This window comes from Chaetodon trifascialis, chromosome 2 (genome assembly GCF_039877785.1).
Source record: "Chaetodon trifascialis isolate fChaTrf1 chromosome 2, fChaTrf1.hap1, whole genome shotgun sequence".
Taxonomy (NCBI): domain Eukaryota; kingdom Metazoa; phylum Chordata; class Actinopteri; order Chaetodontiformes; family Chaetodontidae; genus Chaetodon; species Chaetodon trifascialis.
In genome coordinates, this window is record NC_092057.1 from 22871657 (window position 1) to 22889735 (window position 18079).

Consider the following 18079-nt stretch of genomic DNA (forward strand, 5'->3'; position numbering starts at 1 on the left):
CAGTTTGGCTTTCTTATTGGAATCACTTTGATCTGTTACTGGCAAAACGCAGATAAACAAGGAGTTGATTTTAAAAAATCATCTGAGTCACCTTCTTAATTATTACCATTTGCTCACAGCAGGCAACAGTGAATGCACTTGTCGTTTTTACCCCGAGTTTAGCCTCTCAGGCTACATACGTCTCATTGGTGGAGGTGTTTGAGGCTGTTTTCAGTCTTTCCTCAGTCTCTCTGCATATTCTTTAGTTAATAAAAGAACATCCATCAGATAAGGCAAGTCTTTGAAGTAAAGACAAAAATGCAGCATTATGGTATCTCTATTAAGGAAACTGTACAATTTTACTATAAGAGTAGTAGATTAAAAACAGATTTATACAGCTTTTGTAGTTTTTTATATATTCTACATTTATTATTGGATGCACAATAACCAGTTTCCACACAAGATGTTATTTGCTACCAAACCTGTGCCCTTGCTTTAGTTGCAGTCTCCCAGATGTGTGTTTGAGTGCAGGGTATCTACAGAAATACTTCCTGTGATGTGGTCGAGTCAAGGTTGGGGTTTCAGCAGAATGTGACATCATCGTGCACACGTGAGACGGTGCGGTGATGAAAGTTGCTAATATTAGTGATATATCCTCACTTCTGGTCCTCCCCAGGTCTGTTTTAAGAGCGGCTACAGTGACGACGAGATCGAAGAGCCCTCGCGACTTTAAACCACTCCCTCCACCTGCCTCCTCCTCTCCCCTCGCCGCTGAACTTCACCACAAACTCCAACCGAGTGCAAATCTTAGGAACTCAGTGAATGTTGACCTGTATTTATGAGCTGTATTAAAAGTGTATTATAATTAAAGAAAAAAGTATGAGTTTAAAGATTTTGTACATTTGTACTTGAATTTATGTCTAGATGTATATTTTCACTAAAGGTTGTATTGTACAAAAAGCCATAAAAGTACCACTTGAATGCATACATTACATTTTTATTTCCTGTTTATTTTCTTTTGGAATGAGTATGGATAATGTGTATTGGGGAGTTTTTTTAAGAAGCACAGTACCAGTAGTCTTTTTGTTTTTCTCAATGTAGCATAAGGCCTTTTTTTTTTTTTTTTTTTTTATGTGCTGTATGTTTGTCATTGATTTGGCCGATGTGACGTGTTGTTAGCACATCAGATTCAGCCGGTCCCAAACTGACCCCTAGCCTCTGCACCCTGCAAGGCTCAGGTCGATCTGAGTGAAGCGCATAGATCCAATTGATATGGGGGGGAAACAAGTGCAGTCTAACTTTGCTGTGTTGATGCCGTGCTGCTTAAGCCTTCCCGTGTGTATCTCCACCTGCCCCCTTTGATTGAAGTTGGTTTGGCAGTGATGATCCATGTCCCTCCCTCAGCCCTGGACTGGACGGCATGTGTAGTAAACCGTCTCATAGGTGCCTCTACCAACTCGATTCTAGCAGAGATAGATTTATCTCTGACAATCTTTCAGTCAGTATGTGCAACAATAAGAATCCTAAAAATATTAGAGGCTTTTTTCCTGTATTACAAGGCCTGATAATGATCATTCCTGGGACTCTCAAAATCTCTTGAGCAGCAAAAGGCTCAAAACGTTAATTTCAGATGCCAGACAGTGTTTCCTTCGGGAGCACAGCTGTTCAGTCTGTTACATTATTTGCTCAGGCAAGACAAGTTTTGATGATTTATCTCAATTCCTCATCCTGTTTTCCTGCTTCTTTTCTTGTACTACCTGGCTTTTCTTTGTTTTGTTTTGTTTTTCCTGGCCTGTCCAGTCATTATGTACCTGTTTTCAGGTGCGGAGCAGAAATCCTCTCTCTTGATATCCTAGTAATTTGCAGCCCATATTGTTAGTATACCAGAAAGCCTAGAACAGGTTGACTGGAGACTGAAGTGGAACTTTGAGACTGATGATGATGATGATGATGATGATGATGATGATGATGATGATGATGATGATGATGATGATGGGGATGACAGGACTGCATAGGAGATCTGACCTGCAGCTGACAAGGGCTTCATCTAGATAACAAATTGCAGTTGCATCAAACTAACTTCCATTGATACAACTGTCAGCAGCTATTAGCCTCTGCGCTGAGTCAAGATACAGCCTGCTTTGGCCTCTGTGCCTGTTGATCATAGATAGCGCGGTGCCTGTTGGCCACATATCCTGCTAGTAGACCTCCAGTTAGATCCCGTGGCTTTTGCTGTGTTTGTACTAAATAAAAACAATCTTTCTCAATCTTAACGGTGCCCACCTTCAGCTATTCCATTGAAACCCTGTATGTTGTTCTGTCACAGGAGACAGTTGCTTGTATGTGCGTAGACAGGGAGGAACATGGGAAATCGTGTTTAAACTCCTGCCTACAGGATTGCCATCATCTGTGTACAGGAGCACTCGACCACTTGCAGAACCACAGTTGCTGTGCACTTTTGTTTCATCGTAGAAGAAAACTGTTTCCTCTGAAGTTAACTCATCATGAACAAATACATTTTCTGTACATTTCCCTACATATTCGAATTCGGATGGTCACTATTTGTGTTTGTTCTCGCTGGCATTTCAGAGGCATTTGAAGCCATTTTGCTTTTGAGGCAGTCGCTGTTTACTCCCCACCACCTGTTTTAATGCTGTGAATACCCAGTCTGGACATGTTAGCTTTGTGTGTGTGTGTATATTACACTGTATGCAAATGCAGCTTTTGTTCAGTCTAATGCATTGAAGTACAATACAATCATTCAAAATCATAGCGGGACGTGAATGTCACTCAATTGAATTTCAAACTAGTTCGAGGCGGCTTACATTTGAAATGGTACGCATGTAAATCCCCATCTTGTTAACAAACTCTCTCTTGCAGAGTTGGCTTGTTCTAAAAAAAAAAAAAAAATGTTGTCCCCTGCTGCACATTCCATTATCAGAAATCAGGAATCAAATGTGTGCATCTAGCTGTCGCTGGCTTGTTGTCACTTGAGTTTCTGAGTGTCTTTGTTATTTTTTTGTTGCTCTCAGGCACATTTTGAAGCTGATTTCTCTTGCCTATGTAGATTTTAGCCTTTTAGCTCTTTAGCCTCAAAAAACCTTGTAAATTATGTATTTCTAACATGTAACTAAGCTCTAACAGACATTCACTCACTTTCACAGGGAAACTAAACTGTGTTTGCCACCCATGCCTCTGTCATTGTCTGAACTTTACTCTTGTACCATCCATATAGCAGTAAAGAATTTCTGTTTAGTTTCATTGCACTATGGTGTGTTTTGACAATGACTATAGGAAGTGTCTTTAACCTTTTTGCCAATGATACCAAAAGCAACATTAAGTAAATCCAACTTGTTTGTTATCTGAAAAATTTACTTAAAGACTGTCAGCCTTTATTGTATGTGCCAATTACCAACTTCAGTTCTGACGCCTTTTTTCAACCTCTTTATCATTCCGTCCATTCTGAGAGAAAGTCCTTCACATAAAGGAACTTTAAACAGCTCAACAGTTTTGAATGTCCGCACTAAGTGCATTGTAATGCCTGTTTAAAAAAAAAAAAATACATATGTTTTATTACTCCAGCATGTATCGGTTTGTAATACTTCAGGCTCCTTGTATATGTAAATGATGACCTTCTAGTGCCAACATATCTCACTGGTATCTGAGGACAACTTTATAAATGGCAAGGTGACCAGCTGAGTTGGCCCTGTTTGAATACATGACAAGCATTCCTTCTCTCCTGCCTTCGTCTAAGGTGGCGATGGTGAGTCTACCCCTGAAAACGTGGATTGCACTCACCAGCAACCTTTAGAAGCGCGAGATCCTCAGTTCCTTGATGTCACTTGAGTCTAATTACCACCTATAAACGCCTGGAGGTCCTCTAGGGTTTCACACTCCAGATACGTCAGATAAGTGATATTTCAAGGAAGGGAGGAATGACAAATGTGTTATTGGTATTCAGACAGGGTCAGGAACTTCTTGATTTTTCTCCTTTTTTTGTATCTGTACAGTCATGTCGTTCAACCACTGCAGTCATTGTTAATTCTTGTACAAGTTGTATCACTGGTTGTTGTACCATATCTGACATTTGTAATTATGAAATAATACACTGCCATTTGTATAAAAATACCTGTGTCTTGACTTCTTTGTGTAATCTTTTAATTTCTGGGAATGAATGGGCATAGATAGGAGACAAAAAGTTAGAAAGTAGAAAACGGTGTCAAACCACTAGGGCCTGTGATTATGTCTAAGCCCCAATATGTATCTGCAGTGATTGCCTTAGAGTGTTGTTGCTGCAGGTCAGACTTTCTTAAAGCTCTCACGACTTCTTCTTTTACCCTTAGCCTAAATGGTTTTATTTCACATCAAAGTTATAGATTTCTTCCTATCGTACGGTTGTCTTCTTCCCATTCATTATCTGCCCCTCTCACTGAATTAGAAATGGTGCATATTATAAACTCCAGCATAATTGTGCATGTGAAGGTGAGAGCCAGATAAGTTCGATTTCCATGCACGTGTTTTTCTTCTTTATTTCATTCACAGGAATCTGTCACACCATCATCCTTCATGGCGCACAGAGAACAGCCTCATATTCAGCATCGGTCTTGCCATAATATGTTTTTTTTTACTGGATTTCAGCGGTCCCGTGACACCAACAATAACAACAAAAGAAAAAAAACTAACAGTCACTCATTGGTTGCTTCTGAAGTCACACAACAAAAAGCCGCAGTCTGATTGGCTGCTGAATTTGCACCCCTGCCCTCTCTGTCAAGCTCTCGCGTATGCCACTTCCTGGTTTGATTTGTCGGGGGAACGCAATGCTGCATCAAAGATGGCTTATACCAACATTTTGTTCATGTAGGAATAGAATTGTGAAAGAATAGGAGATATCTTGCAGGAAAAGGAGGCGGAGAGCCGGTGGTAGTTGTCGCGAGCAGTGTTAGCACTCTCGTCGCACTACGCACCGCTTGCTCTCTCCGTGCGCTAACTTGCCCTACTGTGCTAGCTAGTTAGCTCACATAGTAAATATTAGCTAGCCAAGCTAACTTGCTTAGGGTTGATTGCTAAAATGGCCACCATGGAGAAACTGATGAAGGCCTTTGAGTCTCTGAAGTCATTCCAGCAGCAACAGGGACCACCAACCGCAGAGGAGCTTGTTCAGAGGCAGTAAGTGAATTTTTGTCTGACGATGATTGCATGGCAAGCTAACTACCACTGAGCTAAAGAGGTAGCTTAGCTCTCCAGCTAACGTTAGTGCCTCACGGGTGACCAAGGTTTAATATCTGGCTTGAAGCTAGTTACGCTAACATGCAAGCTAGCAGAGTCTAAGATGTGGTTTAAACTTCTCCGCTTGTCTTAATCAGTTACGACATTGCACCAATGCCCAGTGAGGCTCGTTCGCCTGGCAGTAACATTATTTGTTTGTCAGCCTGCAAGTTTTTTTTTATAGTCAGACTAGTTGATTGATGGTTAACGTAGGAGGCGTCAGCTAATTGATGCCCACGCACCTGCTAAAAGGGTCATGGACCAATTAAAAGATCGGGTGTCAATAAATGAATCTCGGAAAAACAATTCTGTATGGAAGACCACGTTACGATTTGAGCATAACACGCCAAGTTAATTGCACAGAGGGGTAGATGTCATAAATAGCGTACTTCTGCCGATGACCAGGTGGTCGGAGGTAGCCTCCTGCACTGACGTCATTCACATCTTTCCATCGCACTCGATCCCGATCCTGATCCATGGAGCATGAGGTGCTGTAGCGACCAGAGCTGCATGTTTTCTTTCGGATGCGTCCCTCCCACATGTCAGACACCTTGAGTGTTAACAGCACCATCTTTCCACCGTTTCAAATGTATTATTCAGCCTAGTTAGTCACTTCAAAAAGCATCTGTCAAACTCTGAAGTGGCTGTGTTGTTAAAACGCATCAGGGTCATCTGATGGTCCAGAGGACCTTAAAAATGCCTCTCACCATTTGTCAACAATAGACACTTCATGGACTGTTTTTCCCCATTACCATATAGTATAATCAATTTATTTGGGTGATAAGAGAGGCAGGTTACACTGATGCCATAAATTTAAAAGAATGTTATTAATTGTGCTTTTGTTGCATCAAACTAGTAACAGCTTCTAGTCCATGTAACTGTTGAAAGCTGTTACACTGGATGGGATTAGATGTTGCAACTCAAGTTTACATTTGGTGAGCCAGTACGGACTTAGCTCAGCGGTGAGCCAGGTCTCTCCCACCATGCAGTTTCTGGAAAGCAGCTGTGGTGCCTGGCTCCAACATTTACATCTGCTTTCTTCTGATATGGTTATCATTTTACTATGTGTGGAAAGTCACATGAAAGATAAACAGAATCCTCGTTAACATACGTTTTGTCAAGCGGGGATCAACACAGTGCAGACGTGGCTCATCTCTAAGCAGTCTACTATGTGAACAACTCATACTGTCATGTTTGCGTGAATAGTGTTGTGTTTCATACAAGGAGATCACGGTTTTTGGATCAATCACAGCCATAGATAGCTTATTTGCACATGACCATATAAAACAGCGGCTGCCTTCAATCAGCTGGACAAGTACTGATCTCTCAGCTCTACGTGCTCTGCTTGTTGCACATGTCATTACATGAGTGATTACAAATGTTTCGTAAATGGCATCACTAATGGTGTAAATGATGGAATATATATGCGGTCTCCCTCAGCTGTTTTATAAATTTTGCTTTGCCCACATTACATTCTGTGGAGAAGAACAGACCAGAGTTTATGCTGCTCTGTGACTGCTTTGAAATAAGCTTTATGATTTGATGCAGAGTTAATAGGTCTTGTGAGTTTCCACTTAGGCGCCTTGACACTTGAAATGGACATTTCTCCCTTTGAATCATGATTGCATTGAGTTTAAATGTACACTGTGATCACTTTAATGCCCCAATTTAAATCTCTTTAGTTGATTTGTTTTCATTGATCCCTCCAGAAATGACCAGCGTTGCAGTATTCTATGGGCTGGCCCTGACTTCTAATATTCAGTATTCTGTCCATAGCGCTGTTTGGCTAGCAGCAAGAGATTTCATTAGGATCCTGTTTAGAGATGAACTGACATCCAGCAGCTGAATTTCACAGAGGTACTGCCTCAGTCTCTGAACCCGGTTGTTCCCTCTAATCGTTCTCTCTGTCTGCCTGTATCTTCCTTTGTCCTGTTCTTCCCATCTTTTCTCTTTCACAGGAAAAAGGAACAGGCTACCACAAAGAAAGACAGGGTCACCCACTGCCTGACAATATGTGAAAACATTGTGGCTCAGTCTCTGAGGTAGGCCTTGCTGATTGATTTACATTTAACAGTGTGTGAGATAACAATGACCTAAGATTAATATTTGGTGGCTTGAGTCAGGTTGCATGACATTTTACCACTTCTGATTATTTTATTATACTTTTATTGCCTGGGCCGGACAGAAGGCACCAGGATTTGTTGGCAAATGTGACAGAATGGTTGCTTGGTGTGTGTGAGGTGGAGGGAAAGGCAGGAATCGGTACAGCTGAATGAATGTCTCGCGTGTGAACAGTTCAGAATCGCGTTATTGACCTTTACAGACAATTTCTGTTGAGTGGAGTGTTTGTAATGACATTTGCCCCACTCTTCTTCTCTATGGTCCTGGGAGCAGAACATCTCCAGAGTTTCAGAAACTGCTCGGCATCGCCATGGAGATGTTCCTGCTCTGCAGTGATGACAGCGAATCAGATGTCCGCATGGTAGCCGACGAGTGCCTGAATAAAATCATCAAAGTGAGCAGAAAGACTCTTTTTTATGTTTGCTCTTAAGTAACAAGACAATAAGTTGGTCATATATTAATTTTGAGTTGTTACCCACTGAGGAAATGGTGCATTTACAGAATAATGTGCCTTGATTTGGTTTTGCATGGTGTGACCAGTCTGTTTTCAAATTATTATTATTATTATTTTATCTTCAGGCATTGATGGACTCCAACCTGCCTAGACTCCAGCTGGAGCTGTACAAAGAAATTAAAAAGGTAATAAGATATATGTTGTAAGCCATTTTCAACAGTGTTGTTCTCGTAGATTAAGATTAAGATTTGACGTTTGTTTCGCGTGATGTGTGAAAACACTTAAACAGAGATAGTGTGATGGCAGAAAAGGTGTTTGTGGTGATGTTAATGGTGTTTGCGCACCTCTGTAGAACGGTGCCTCTCGGAGTCTGAGGGCAGCTTTGTGGAGATTTGCTGAGCTCGCCCACCTCATCAGACCACAGAAATGCAGGTATACACTCAAATGCCTGCAACTGGTGTCTCACTTCATTCACATAACAACCATTTTTAGATTACCCTTTGCCAAACTCAGCTGCTATTTTTCTACAACTATGGGCTCCAATTTATTTGTTTTTCTTTTGTCATTGCATACCTGACAGTCAGCATTGGTTCACTGTCTAGCTCCGTTTTGAATGCTTCTGACTGCTTTGTTCTGTTTACATTCTTAACCTTCCCTCCATCTCTTGTGGTCCAGACCCTACCTGGTCAACCTGTTACCATGCCTCACCAGAATCACCAAGCGGCAGGAGGAGACCGTGCAGGAGACGCTGGCTGCCGCTATGCCCAAGATCATGGCTGCCTTGGGACACTTTGCCAATGATGGCGAGATCAAGGTATCCACACAAAGCAGAAAATGTATAGTATGTGGAGTAAGTAAATTTGGGCTCAGATAAATTTGCATTTAAATAATTGTACCTGAGTGTCAGTATGAAAAGCAACTAAAGAGAGGTTCCCTTTTTCAGAGTTTATATTTCCCATCGTGGCTCCAGAAGTATTTCATTTCCGAGGCTTTCTCCCTTCCAGCTCTGTCAAAATTATGCCCAGGACACTGCTGACATGGTGACATATGCATATCCGCTTTCATCGCAGTCCAACTGTTTTTGTCCCAGGTGCTGCTGAAGTCATTTGTGGCCAACCTGAAGTCCAGCTCTCCCACCATCAGACGGACAGCAGCCAGCTCAGCCGTCAGCGTGTGCCAACACTCCAGACGCACCAGCTACTTCTACACCTGGCTCCTTAATGTGCTGCTGGGTAGGACACACAAAGACCCACACCTGCCTGTACACATACACTTCACATGCAACTTCTTACATTCCTTGTTTTAAACTTAACTGTTAAGCTTATTTAAGCTTGCATTTGTGAGGTACCAGACTGCTTTTAGCTACGATACCCAGGACAAGGAAACACACCCTGACCCTCCACCTTTTCCAGGTCTGCTGGTTCCAGTGGATGAGGAGCACCCCAGTCATCTAATTCTGGGGGTGCTGTTAACCCTTCGTTACCTGATGCCTCTGCTGCAGCAGCAAGTCAACACCACCAGCCTCAAAGGAAGCTTTGGAGTCATGAGGAAGGAGGCTGATGTACAGCCAACACCTGAACAACTGCTCCAGGTGGAGAGAAGAGAGTGATCGTGTGTGTTTTGTGTAGCAAGTACAGAGCTTTGGCTAAATGTTCTGTGTGTGTGTGTGTCTGAAGGTGTACGAGCTGACCCTACACTACACCCAGCACTGGGATCACAATGTGGTCACAGCGGCTCTGGAGCTCCTGCAGCAGATGTTCAGGACTCCCCCGCCGGAGCTCCTGCACATGCTCATCACTGCCGGCAGCATTCAACACGCCACTGTGTTTCGCCAGGACACGGAGAGCCGCGCACGCTCTGGCAGCATCCTGGAGCTCATCGGTAAACACATCAATTAGTCAGGACGTTGTTCATAAAGCTTGTTATCCCTTTTGTACAATGTAATGTGTGATGCACAGTGTTTTTTTCACCCGAAGGCCGATTTCTGTCCTTCGGGCAGCTTTTAACTCATTAACCCTTACTGACTGACTTTGCCAGCTGGCCAAACTGTGTTGTTGCTCCGCTCTAGTTTCTGCTTCAGTCTGTGCTCGTGGCTTTGCTTGCTAACTCATTCTCTGTCGTCTGAGTCTTCTTGAGCTTTTGCTGCTTTTCTCTTCCTCACCCCCTGTTTCTGCTTCCTGTTTCCTGCCATTTGCAGCGGGGGGAGGGTCTTCCTGCAGTCCACTCCTTCTCAGGAAACAGAGAGGTGACTCGTCTATTTATCTCCTCTGCTCACCTCTCCCCTCTTGCTGATGTTTCAGTCAAGATTTTGGCAAAATTATCTCAGTCAAATATGATGGTTGATTATCTTCTACTTCTTATGCTATTAAGGATGCAACAATATTTAATTTTTGATGTATATACTGTATGCCAGAAAGTCTGAGGCAGATTCTGTTGTTGTTTTTTAATGCACTCAATTAAAGGGGAATTTGCACCACCCTGGTTTAAGTCACTTTCTCTGTCTTCAGCTGGTCTTAGTCCTGTGTTGACATTAAACCTGTTTCCAGGTAAAATGCTCTCTGGGGAGGAAGAGGCGTTGGAGGATGACGCTGAGAGGACAGAGGTCACCACTGGTTCCTTCACAGGTGCGATGCACTTGACAGAATGTGAAGTCATTTGGAACTGTGGCAGTCTTATGACTATATTTTGCTTTTAGAGCTAGATGGTAAAGCACCATTCAGGACTGAAAAATATGCTTTAATGTCTTCCCTTCAGCATCAGTGGTTGGTGCAGACGGCTCCTCCGCTGCCCAGGTGGACATCATCACTGAGCAGCCACGCTCCTCCCAGCATACCCTGCAGCCTGGCGACTCAGTGGACCTCAGCGCCTCCTCGGAGCAGGGTGGAGGTGGAGGCGGGACATCTGCGTCAGACACTCCAGAGTCACCCAATGACAACGAGGAGGAAATGCTAAGTCGGAGCTCTAGCGGCGGGGCCAACATTACTCCAGAGACGGCTGACTATACCACGCCAGAGAATGCCACGCCGGAGGGAGGGCCCTTAGGAGATGGAGGGGCCCTGCTTGGCACTAATGATCGCTCACTTCCACCCAGCGACTCCTCCCAGACCACCACAGAGGGACCGGACTCAGCTGTCACCCCTTCGGATGTAGCAGAACTGGTCAGTGTGACTGTGTGTGCGTGCGAGTGGTCTGAGCTCTGCATATACAGTGCTTTACCTCAGTGTATATGTGTGTTTGTGTGGAAAGCAGAGGACAGCGTGCTTCCCCAGACTGACACTGAAACTTAATTACCATGTAATGCTGTGATTACTTATGAACCCAGCTGTCCCTGATGGCAACGCTCCCAGTTTCTGAATTATGCTACACTTCATAGAATTAGGATTTGTAGAATGGACAACATTTTTATTCTTCCTTCCATTCTCCACATTTTTTAAAACATTTAACCGTATAGGTAGTTTTGCATGTTTTAGCCCATTGCCTACAAATTTTATAAACTCAAAATTATTTGACATCATTTCCCAAATCATAATTCTATTCGAGTAATTCTTTAATTTTTGTTTGGTTCTGTCCTACATTACAGACATCCATCAGCTTCAGCTCATTCTGTACACTATTAAAATTTTTGTGTGCTTTAGATGATTTCTGACAGTGCATGTTGGGTATAATCAGAACTGGAAGTGATGATATAGATATCACATTTTGGAAATATACATAACTCCCCATTCAAAGAGCTAAAATGTCTTATTAGGGCCTTTCCTACAGGCCCAATGTACCATGTTGTCTAAAAGCCATGGGAACTGGCAGCTAATGTTTAATAAAGCCAACAAGTAATTAATTGAGTACAACATGCGACACACTTGTTTCTCATCTTGTATAATAGAGCTGCTCCTTAAAATACATAAAAGTGACGTGAGATCACACACTTGGATTAATCTTTTGGGTTTTTGGGAGGTAGGTTATGTTGTCCTGCTCCCCTCCAGAGACATTTTGGTGTGAGATTGTCCATTCTAACAGTTCTACCTCTATGGTCTTGCCCCCTTCTCCTTCATCCTTCTCCTCACTTCGTCGCAGTCGCGCACTCCATTGCCGCGGGTGATTGACCCACCCCCATCCTCACCAACCTCCACCGAGGGCCCCGATGCCGCAGACAGCGACTACACTGCTTCCTCTTCGTCGTCTTCTTTCTCTTTCTCCTCCTCCTCTTCCTCCTTCTATGCCACCTCCTCCTCCTCTAGCACTAGTGACAAGGTCAGCCAATTGGACACTTTGAACAGAGTGGGGAGGGGCTTGCTTGTCTGGAAACTTTTGCCTTTCCTCATTCTTTCTCATTTCATTCGCTTTTTCGTCACAACCCATGCACAGAATCTGCCCTGCTTTGCCCCTTGTGTTGTCATTGACAATACGTTATTGCTCCTTCCTATTTTCCCTGTTTCCAGTGATTCCCTCCCTAAAATGTGATATTTTTGAAAGACCTTTGTAAATACAAGCAACCCCAATGTCCCATGTTGATGGCTTGAAGGGAAAAGTTCAAAGTAAAAGCATGAAGGACATCTGTTCCTTCAGATTATGGTTCCCTCTACCTCTTGCGGAGAATGTGACAGGCTTTTGTTCCAGCAGAGGACAATCCTGGAGAAACAATTGTGTCAAATTCTTGGTCTAAGAGTACTTTATGCATCCTGCAAGGAAAAACTAGGTCTCTGTAAAATGTTGTGTGTGAACCTCGTCTAGTAAAAATGATAATTTCTTACTTAGTCCAAGAGGAATTCATGTCAAAGTGGAATAGTTTGGATCAAAAGCTTGCTCTTGCTCTGGTGGATGGTGGCAACCGCAGTTGTACAGTTCACAGGCCTGTGCTTTTTCCTGTGTGTAGCTGATTTGCTGTAAACTGCGTTGACCCAAGCATGATTCAGTAGAGTTCAAAGTGGAATGTTTGTTTGACTTGCAGTTTCTTTTGTTTTGCTGTATTGTTGTCCTCAACCCAGCAGATCGAACTGAATGAGTTGGAACTAATTAGGTATCCTTTGCATGCAGTTGCATTTCAGACCTGTTGCATTTGATGTTTCAGGAAAGTAAGTTTAGATCCCCTCTGGAGATGTTTGTTCTGTGTGTGCGTGTGTGCATAAGGTGCTGGATGGCAGTGAGAGCCAGTACTCTGGGATGCAGATCGGAACACTGCAGGATGAAGAAGATGAAGGAGCAGCACCTTCCTCGCAAGAGGAACCCCCAGAACCATTCCTGCAGTCAGCACTGGGTATGTTAGCGCCCACACACAAACACAGAAACACTGGTTTGCACTGAAGACATGTTCTGCTCTCTGATATAAAGCTTGGATTATGCTCATTGTTTCTGTGTGCAGCTCTGAGCAAGCCTCATCTCTTTGAAGGCCGAGGCCACAACCGACAGGGTTCAGACAGCAGTGTGGACCGCTTCATACTGAAGGATGAACCCGCTGAACCAGAACCCGACAACAAGGTAGAACATGCCCACGCAAAACATCCATGCCAGTGTGTCACACCAGAAGGCAAAGGAAGCGAGATGTGTTATGTTTGTCTCTAACTTAAGTGCCTACTTCGCAGCCATCGCGGATAAAGGGTCCGATTGGACATTACACAGACCAGGGGGTGGAGCCCCTGGTGCACTGTGTACGGCTTCTTGCTGCTTCTTTCCTGTTGACAGGACAAAAGAATGGTGAGTGTTATCAGAACTGCTCAAAATATACCACAAGTGCGTTTATACAAATGTCATCCTGTTTGCCAAGAAATAGATGTGAATCTAACTCAGAAACAGTGACACAGTGAACAGTATTTTAAAAAAAGATTGAGCTTTAGCTAACTGTCCACAATGTTGTTCATTTCTAATGTTGTCTTGTATCTGGCATCATTAATTTGTGTGTATGGCAATCTTTGCTCAGGTCTGACCCCTGACAAGGAGGTGCGAGTGAGCGTGAAGGCTCTGGCGGTCAGCTGTGTCGGGGCAGCAGCAGCACTGCATCCTGAAGCCTTCTTTAATTCCCTCTACGTGGAGCCGCTGGACGGCATTCCTCTAGAAGGTAAGGGGCGTAAAGGAAAAGGACAATCCTGTTTAGATGTTCTGTGATCGACTAGAACCACATCATACTGTTTTCAGGGGGTTGCTGCTCCTTAGCCCACGTTTACGCGTAGCAGGGTATTTTGGAAAACGGATATTTGAGCCCCCTGTTTTTAAAAATAGCATCATGCACACAACATCGTTTTCAAAAATGTTCTCGTTTACATGAAACCAGATAAATACGCCGTCGAGCGCCATCATAACTATGCCAAACCCATGGGCGCGAGTGTAAACATAGGTCGCTCACATGACGTTAAGTATTTTCAGTCGCATGTTGTGACATTTCGGAAAAACGCTGTTTAACCCTGTTTACATGCCAACACATAACCGGCGTTTTCAGAAATCTCCACTTAGGCCGGAGTTTTTCAAAATGATTGTTTTCCATGAAAAAAACTCAGTTTGCGTGTAAATGAGAGGCCAAACCACATGAAAACATGCGTTTTCCCTAAGTGTAAACGTAGCCTAAGTTGGCTTATGAGGCTTCTGCTCAGGCCGGCTCAGGCCGAAGGTGGGCGGTCACTTGATAAACCAGTAAACTAACAGGTAAGTGAGAGAGATGTCCTGAGAAGAGGTCCAATCAGGCAATAAATGACAGCACCTGTGTAGGTGCACCATGGCTCTTGACGATCTCACATTGCGGCATTCATTTAAACAAGAGGCATGTGACCAGTAGTATTAAGAATATGTCCATATGAGAGTTTGAGTGAAGCTGTTGAGTTATGGATAACATCTGTGTTCATCTCCAGCATGAGAAAAATACTGCACTTCAACTTCAGTTTTCAGCAAACGGCAGTATTTTAGAGTTTTGATGTACCTGTGAATTGTTGCAGGTAAAATAGCTTCTTTTGTTTTTGTTGATCTGGGGTTCTCCGTTCACTTGAATCAGCACTAATTTCCACTGTTTTAATGAAGCACAGTAGGCCTTCTTTACAGCAAACATTTGTCATAGTTGGAAAAGCGCAGGCGTTACTAATATCACTTACGAGAGCTCAGTTCTGTTCTGTGTGGCAGTGATCCAGCGTGCACAGTACCAGGACCCTGAACTGAAGCTGCGAAATGGAATTCAGCCATCATTCAATTTATTTACACCTGTGCTTTGCGTACTGTGACATGTGAAATAGGCCTGTAGTGCATGTTTGTGAGTTCTGCAGGGGAAGTATTGGTCAAAATGCTTAAACGAACCACTGTGTCTTCAGCACCATCACTGTCTTTGTCTGTCCCCTTGCAGAGCAGCAGTATATCAGTGATGTTCTGGGCCTCATTGACCATGGGGACCCCCAGATCAGAGGGGCCACAGCCATCCTCTGTGGAGCCATCATACAGGCAGCACTCACCAAAACACGTTACAACATACACACCTGGCTGGCCAGCGTGCAGAGTGCAACAGGTTGGTGTGTGTGGTGATGATGAGGGTGGGGGCTGCACAGGTGTTTGTCTCTGGGCTGACCTTATTGAAAGCTTGGATAATATTTAATGGCTCTTTCTCACCTGTCTGTCCTGTTGCTCTGCAGGTAACCCTCTGTCCCTGGTGGACTTGGTGCCTTTGCTCCAGAAAACTCTGAAAGATGAATCCTCTGTCACCTGCAAGATGGCTTGCTCAGCAGTTAGGGTAGGACAGATCTGTTTGAGTGTGTTTGTAATCTGTGCTTGCTGTGTATTTGAGTCTGACCTTTTTAATGTGTGTTTCAGCACTGCATCATGACCGTGTGCAGCAGCACCCTGAGTGAGCTCGGCCTTCAGCTGGTGATAAACCTGCTCGCTCTGAGGGACTCCTCCTATTGGCTTGTTCGAACTGAGCTCTTGGAGACCCTGGCTGAGATGGACTTCCGGTATTTTCATCTTTTGTGTTACAGAAACTTCTTGCTTAGGCATCTTGTTGTCACTTTCTAAATCACTATATCCCACACCTGAACAATGTCTGTTAGATACAGTGTCTTGTTTTTTAAACTAAAATGGACAAAAACACCTATGACAGATTCACTATTTCATCCTTTCAGGTTAGTTAATTTCCTGGAGAGAAAAACTGAGACTTTACACAAAGGGGATCATCACTACACTGGGGTAAGTTCTCCGTTTTTCTTCTTGTAGTCTTGCTGTGGACTTGGAAGTCTTGTTTTCAGCTCGACTCGACTGGCTGAGACTGTGCTCCCTAATTCATCCACAATACTCTCCGTAGCGACTTCGGCTGCAGGAACGAGTCCTGAGTGATGTGGTCATCCATCTGTTGGGAGACGATGACCCCAGAGTTCGGCACGTGGCGGCCTCTGCTGTCAGCAGGTGCACTTTCTCTGCTCACATACTGTACTGTCTATGTTGCATGTTCTATATATTGAACTTTACTGTACAGAAACACTTTGATTTGATTATAGTGTAAATCATTGAAACTTTTTTTCCGGTGTTGTATTTTTAATTTTGTTTTTTCTAATATCTCTTCTCGTGGTCCTCTAACCCTTCCCTCATGTCTCTGTGCCTCTCGCTCTACCAGGCTGGTTTCCAGGTTGTTCTATGACTGTGACCAGGGTCAAGTGGACCCAGTAGTGGCTATTGCTCGGGACCAGAGTTCAGTCTACCTGCAGCTGCTGATGCATGAGACACAACCCCCATCCCAGTTCACAGTCAGCACAATCACAAGGTATGTGCACACACACACTCTTGCTGTCACATGTTATAGGCTCATTGCCATCCTATTGCTAAGAAATCATTCTCAAGATCATTGAGTCAACTGTTCTGAAATGAATTGTATTCTATAGACTATGGGGGGTTTGGTGTTTGCTTTATTTCCTTTATTCTTTTAGTCACAGCTCTGCTCTTTTGCCCCTCTGCAGGACATACAGAGGCTTCAACTTGTCCAACACTGTGGCTGATGTTACATTAGAGAACAATTTGTCCAGAGTTGTTACGGCCGTCTCCCATGCGTTCACCTCCTCTACCTCCAGAGCCCTGACTGTGAGTTTACACAACTGCGTAGTGCTTTAACTTGTTTTTCCATCTGAATAACAAGTTTCTGGTGTGTTTATTTTTTATGATAATGTGTTTAAATGCCTTTCCTTCTCTCTGCAGTTTGGCTGCTGTGAGGCGTTGTGCCTCCTGGCTGTAAATTTTCCAGTGTGCACTTGGAGCACAGGCTGGCACTGTGGCTATGTTAGCTCCAGTAGCAGCTTTTCTTCCCGCTCCAGTCTGAACCGCAGCAGGGGCAGAGCCCTCAGGTTTGTTTACGCTCTCTCTCTTGATTTCATCCTTTGCCTGTATGTTTAATGCCATCCTAGTCGCATAATCTGCCACGCAATTTCATGCCAGACACCACACTACTTTTGCTCTTTGTTTCAACTGCTCTTTCTCTGTACACACACTCAATTATCTTCTGTTTGTGTCCGTCTGCACTGTAGTGTGTCACAGTCCAGCAGCGCTCCAGCCTCTTCAGCCACCTCCTCATCTGCACCAGACACTGAGCGGAGGACTCTGACAGTGGGAATGGCCAACATGGTCCTGTCCTTACTCTCCTCTGCCTGGTTTCCACTGGATCTCTCTGCACACCAGGATGCACTTTTGCTTTCTGGCAACCTCCTTGCTGGTAGGTAGTAACTATGCTCTTCATGCATTTTCAAACATACCACCATTCACCCAAACAGAACTTTCAGACAAAAGTGGTAATATTATTGATTAACCAGTCTCCTAATCATGTTCCTAGCTGTGGCTCCTAAATGCATGCGGAACCCCTGGGCTGGAGAGGAAGAAAGTAGCAGCGGCAGCTCGAACACCAGTGGAGGCACAAGTAAGATGGAGGAACCCTGGGCAGGGCTGTCAGAGCGCACCCTAGTGGCCATGGTGGAGCAGCTCTTTTCCCACCTACTGAAAGTCCTCAACATCTGTGCCCATGTACTGGATGACACACCACCTGGACCAGCAGTCAAGGTAACTCTTTGGTTGTCATGTAGTCAAACTGATTATTTTGACCCTACATCTTACTAGCATTTATTATTTATGTATGTCATCGTATTGAGTTCACTTTTTGTACTCCATGTCCTTTATTTTAGGCCACCCTCCCCTCTCTAAGCAACACCCCATCCCTCAGTCCCATCCGGAGAAAAGGCAAGGAGAAGGAGGCTGCTGAGCCCAGTGCTGCCCCAATGAGCCCAAAGAAAGGCAATGAGGTCAACACAGGTACATGGAAAT

General features: G+C 44.0%; 2 protein-coding genes across 5 annotated transcripts in view; both read left to right on the forward strand.

Annotated features, from left to right (window-relative positions):
* grk4 (G protein-coupled receptor kinase 4) overlaps positions 1-4105 on the forward strand; it is a 42219-nt gene extending 38114 nt beyond the window's left edge. For both annotated transcript variants that reach the window (XM_070978668.1, XM_070978677.1), the window contains exon 16: positions 656-4105. In XM_070978668.1, coding sequence (XP_070834769.1) covers positions 656-712 — 57 coding nt within the window. In that variant the 3' untranslated portion in view covers positions 713-4105. The remainder of the gene's footprint in view (positions 1-655) is intronic.
* A 689-nt stretch (positions 4106-4794) lies between these two features.
* htt (huntingtin) overlaps positions 4795-18079 on the forward strand; it is a 32438-nt gene continuing 19153 nt past the window's right edge. For 2 of the 3 annotated variants that reach the window (XM_070978638.1, XM_070978657.1), the window contains exons 1-27: positions 4795-5145; positions 7203-7286; positions 7639-7759; positions 7945-8004; positions 8172-8251; positions 8495-8633; positions 8910-9051; positions 9232-9410; positions 9496-9700; positions 10017-10064; positions 10366-10443; positions 10574-10977; positions 12944-13070; positions 13176-13291; positions 13396-13507; positions 13731-13868; positions 15135-15293; positions 15418-15515; positions 15596-15735; positions 15904-15967; positions 16083-16183; positions 16392-16538; positions 16732-16852; positions 16967-17112; positions 17293-17477; positions 17595-17818; positions 17941-18067. In XM_070978638.1, the coding sequence (XP_070834739.1) occupies positions 5048-5145; positions 7203-7286; positions 7639-7759; positions 7945-8004; positions 8172-8251; positions 8495-8633; positions 8910-9051; positions 9232-9410; positions 9496-9700; positions 10017-10064; positions 10366-10443; positions 10574-10977; positions 12944-13070; positions 13176-13291; positions 13396-13507; positions 13731-13868; positions 15135-15293; positions 15418-15515; positions 15596-15735; positions 15904-15967; positions 16083-16183; positions 16392-16538; positions 16732-16852; positions 16967-17112; positions 17293-17477; positions 17595-17818; positions 17941-18067 (3643 nt within the window). In that variant the 5' untranslated portion in view covers positions 4795-5047. The remainder of the gene's footprint in view (positions 5146-7202; positions 7287-7638; positions 7760-7944; positions 8005-8171; positions 8252-8494; positions 8634-8909; positions 9052-9231; positions 9411-9495; positions 9701-10016; positions 10065-10365; positions 10444-10573; positions 10978-12943; positions 13071-13175; positions 13292-13395; positions 13508-13730; positions 13869-15134; positions 15294-15417; positions 15516-15595; positions 15736-15903; positions 15968-16082; positions 16184-16391; positions 16539-16731; positions 16853-16966; positions 17113-17292; positions 17478-17594; positions 17819-17940; positions 18068-18079) is intronic. The other variant, XM_070978648.1, reaches the window with a different exon arrangement.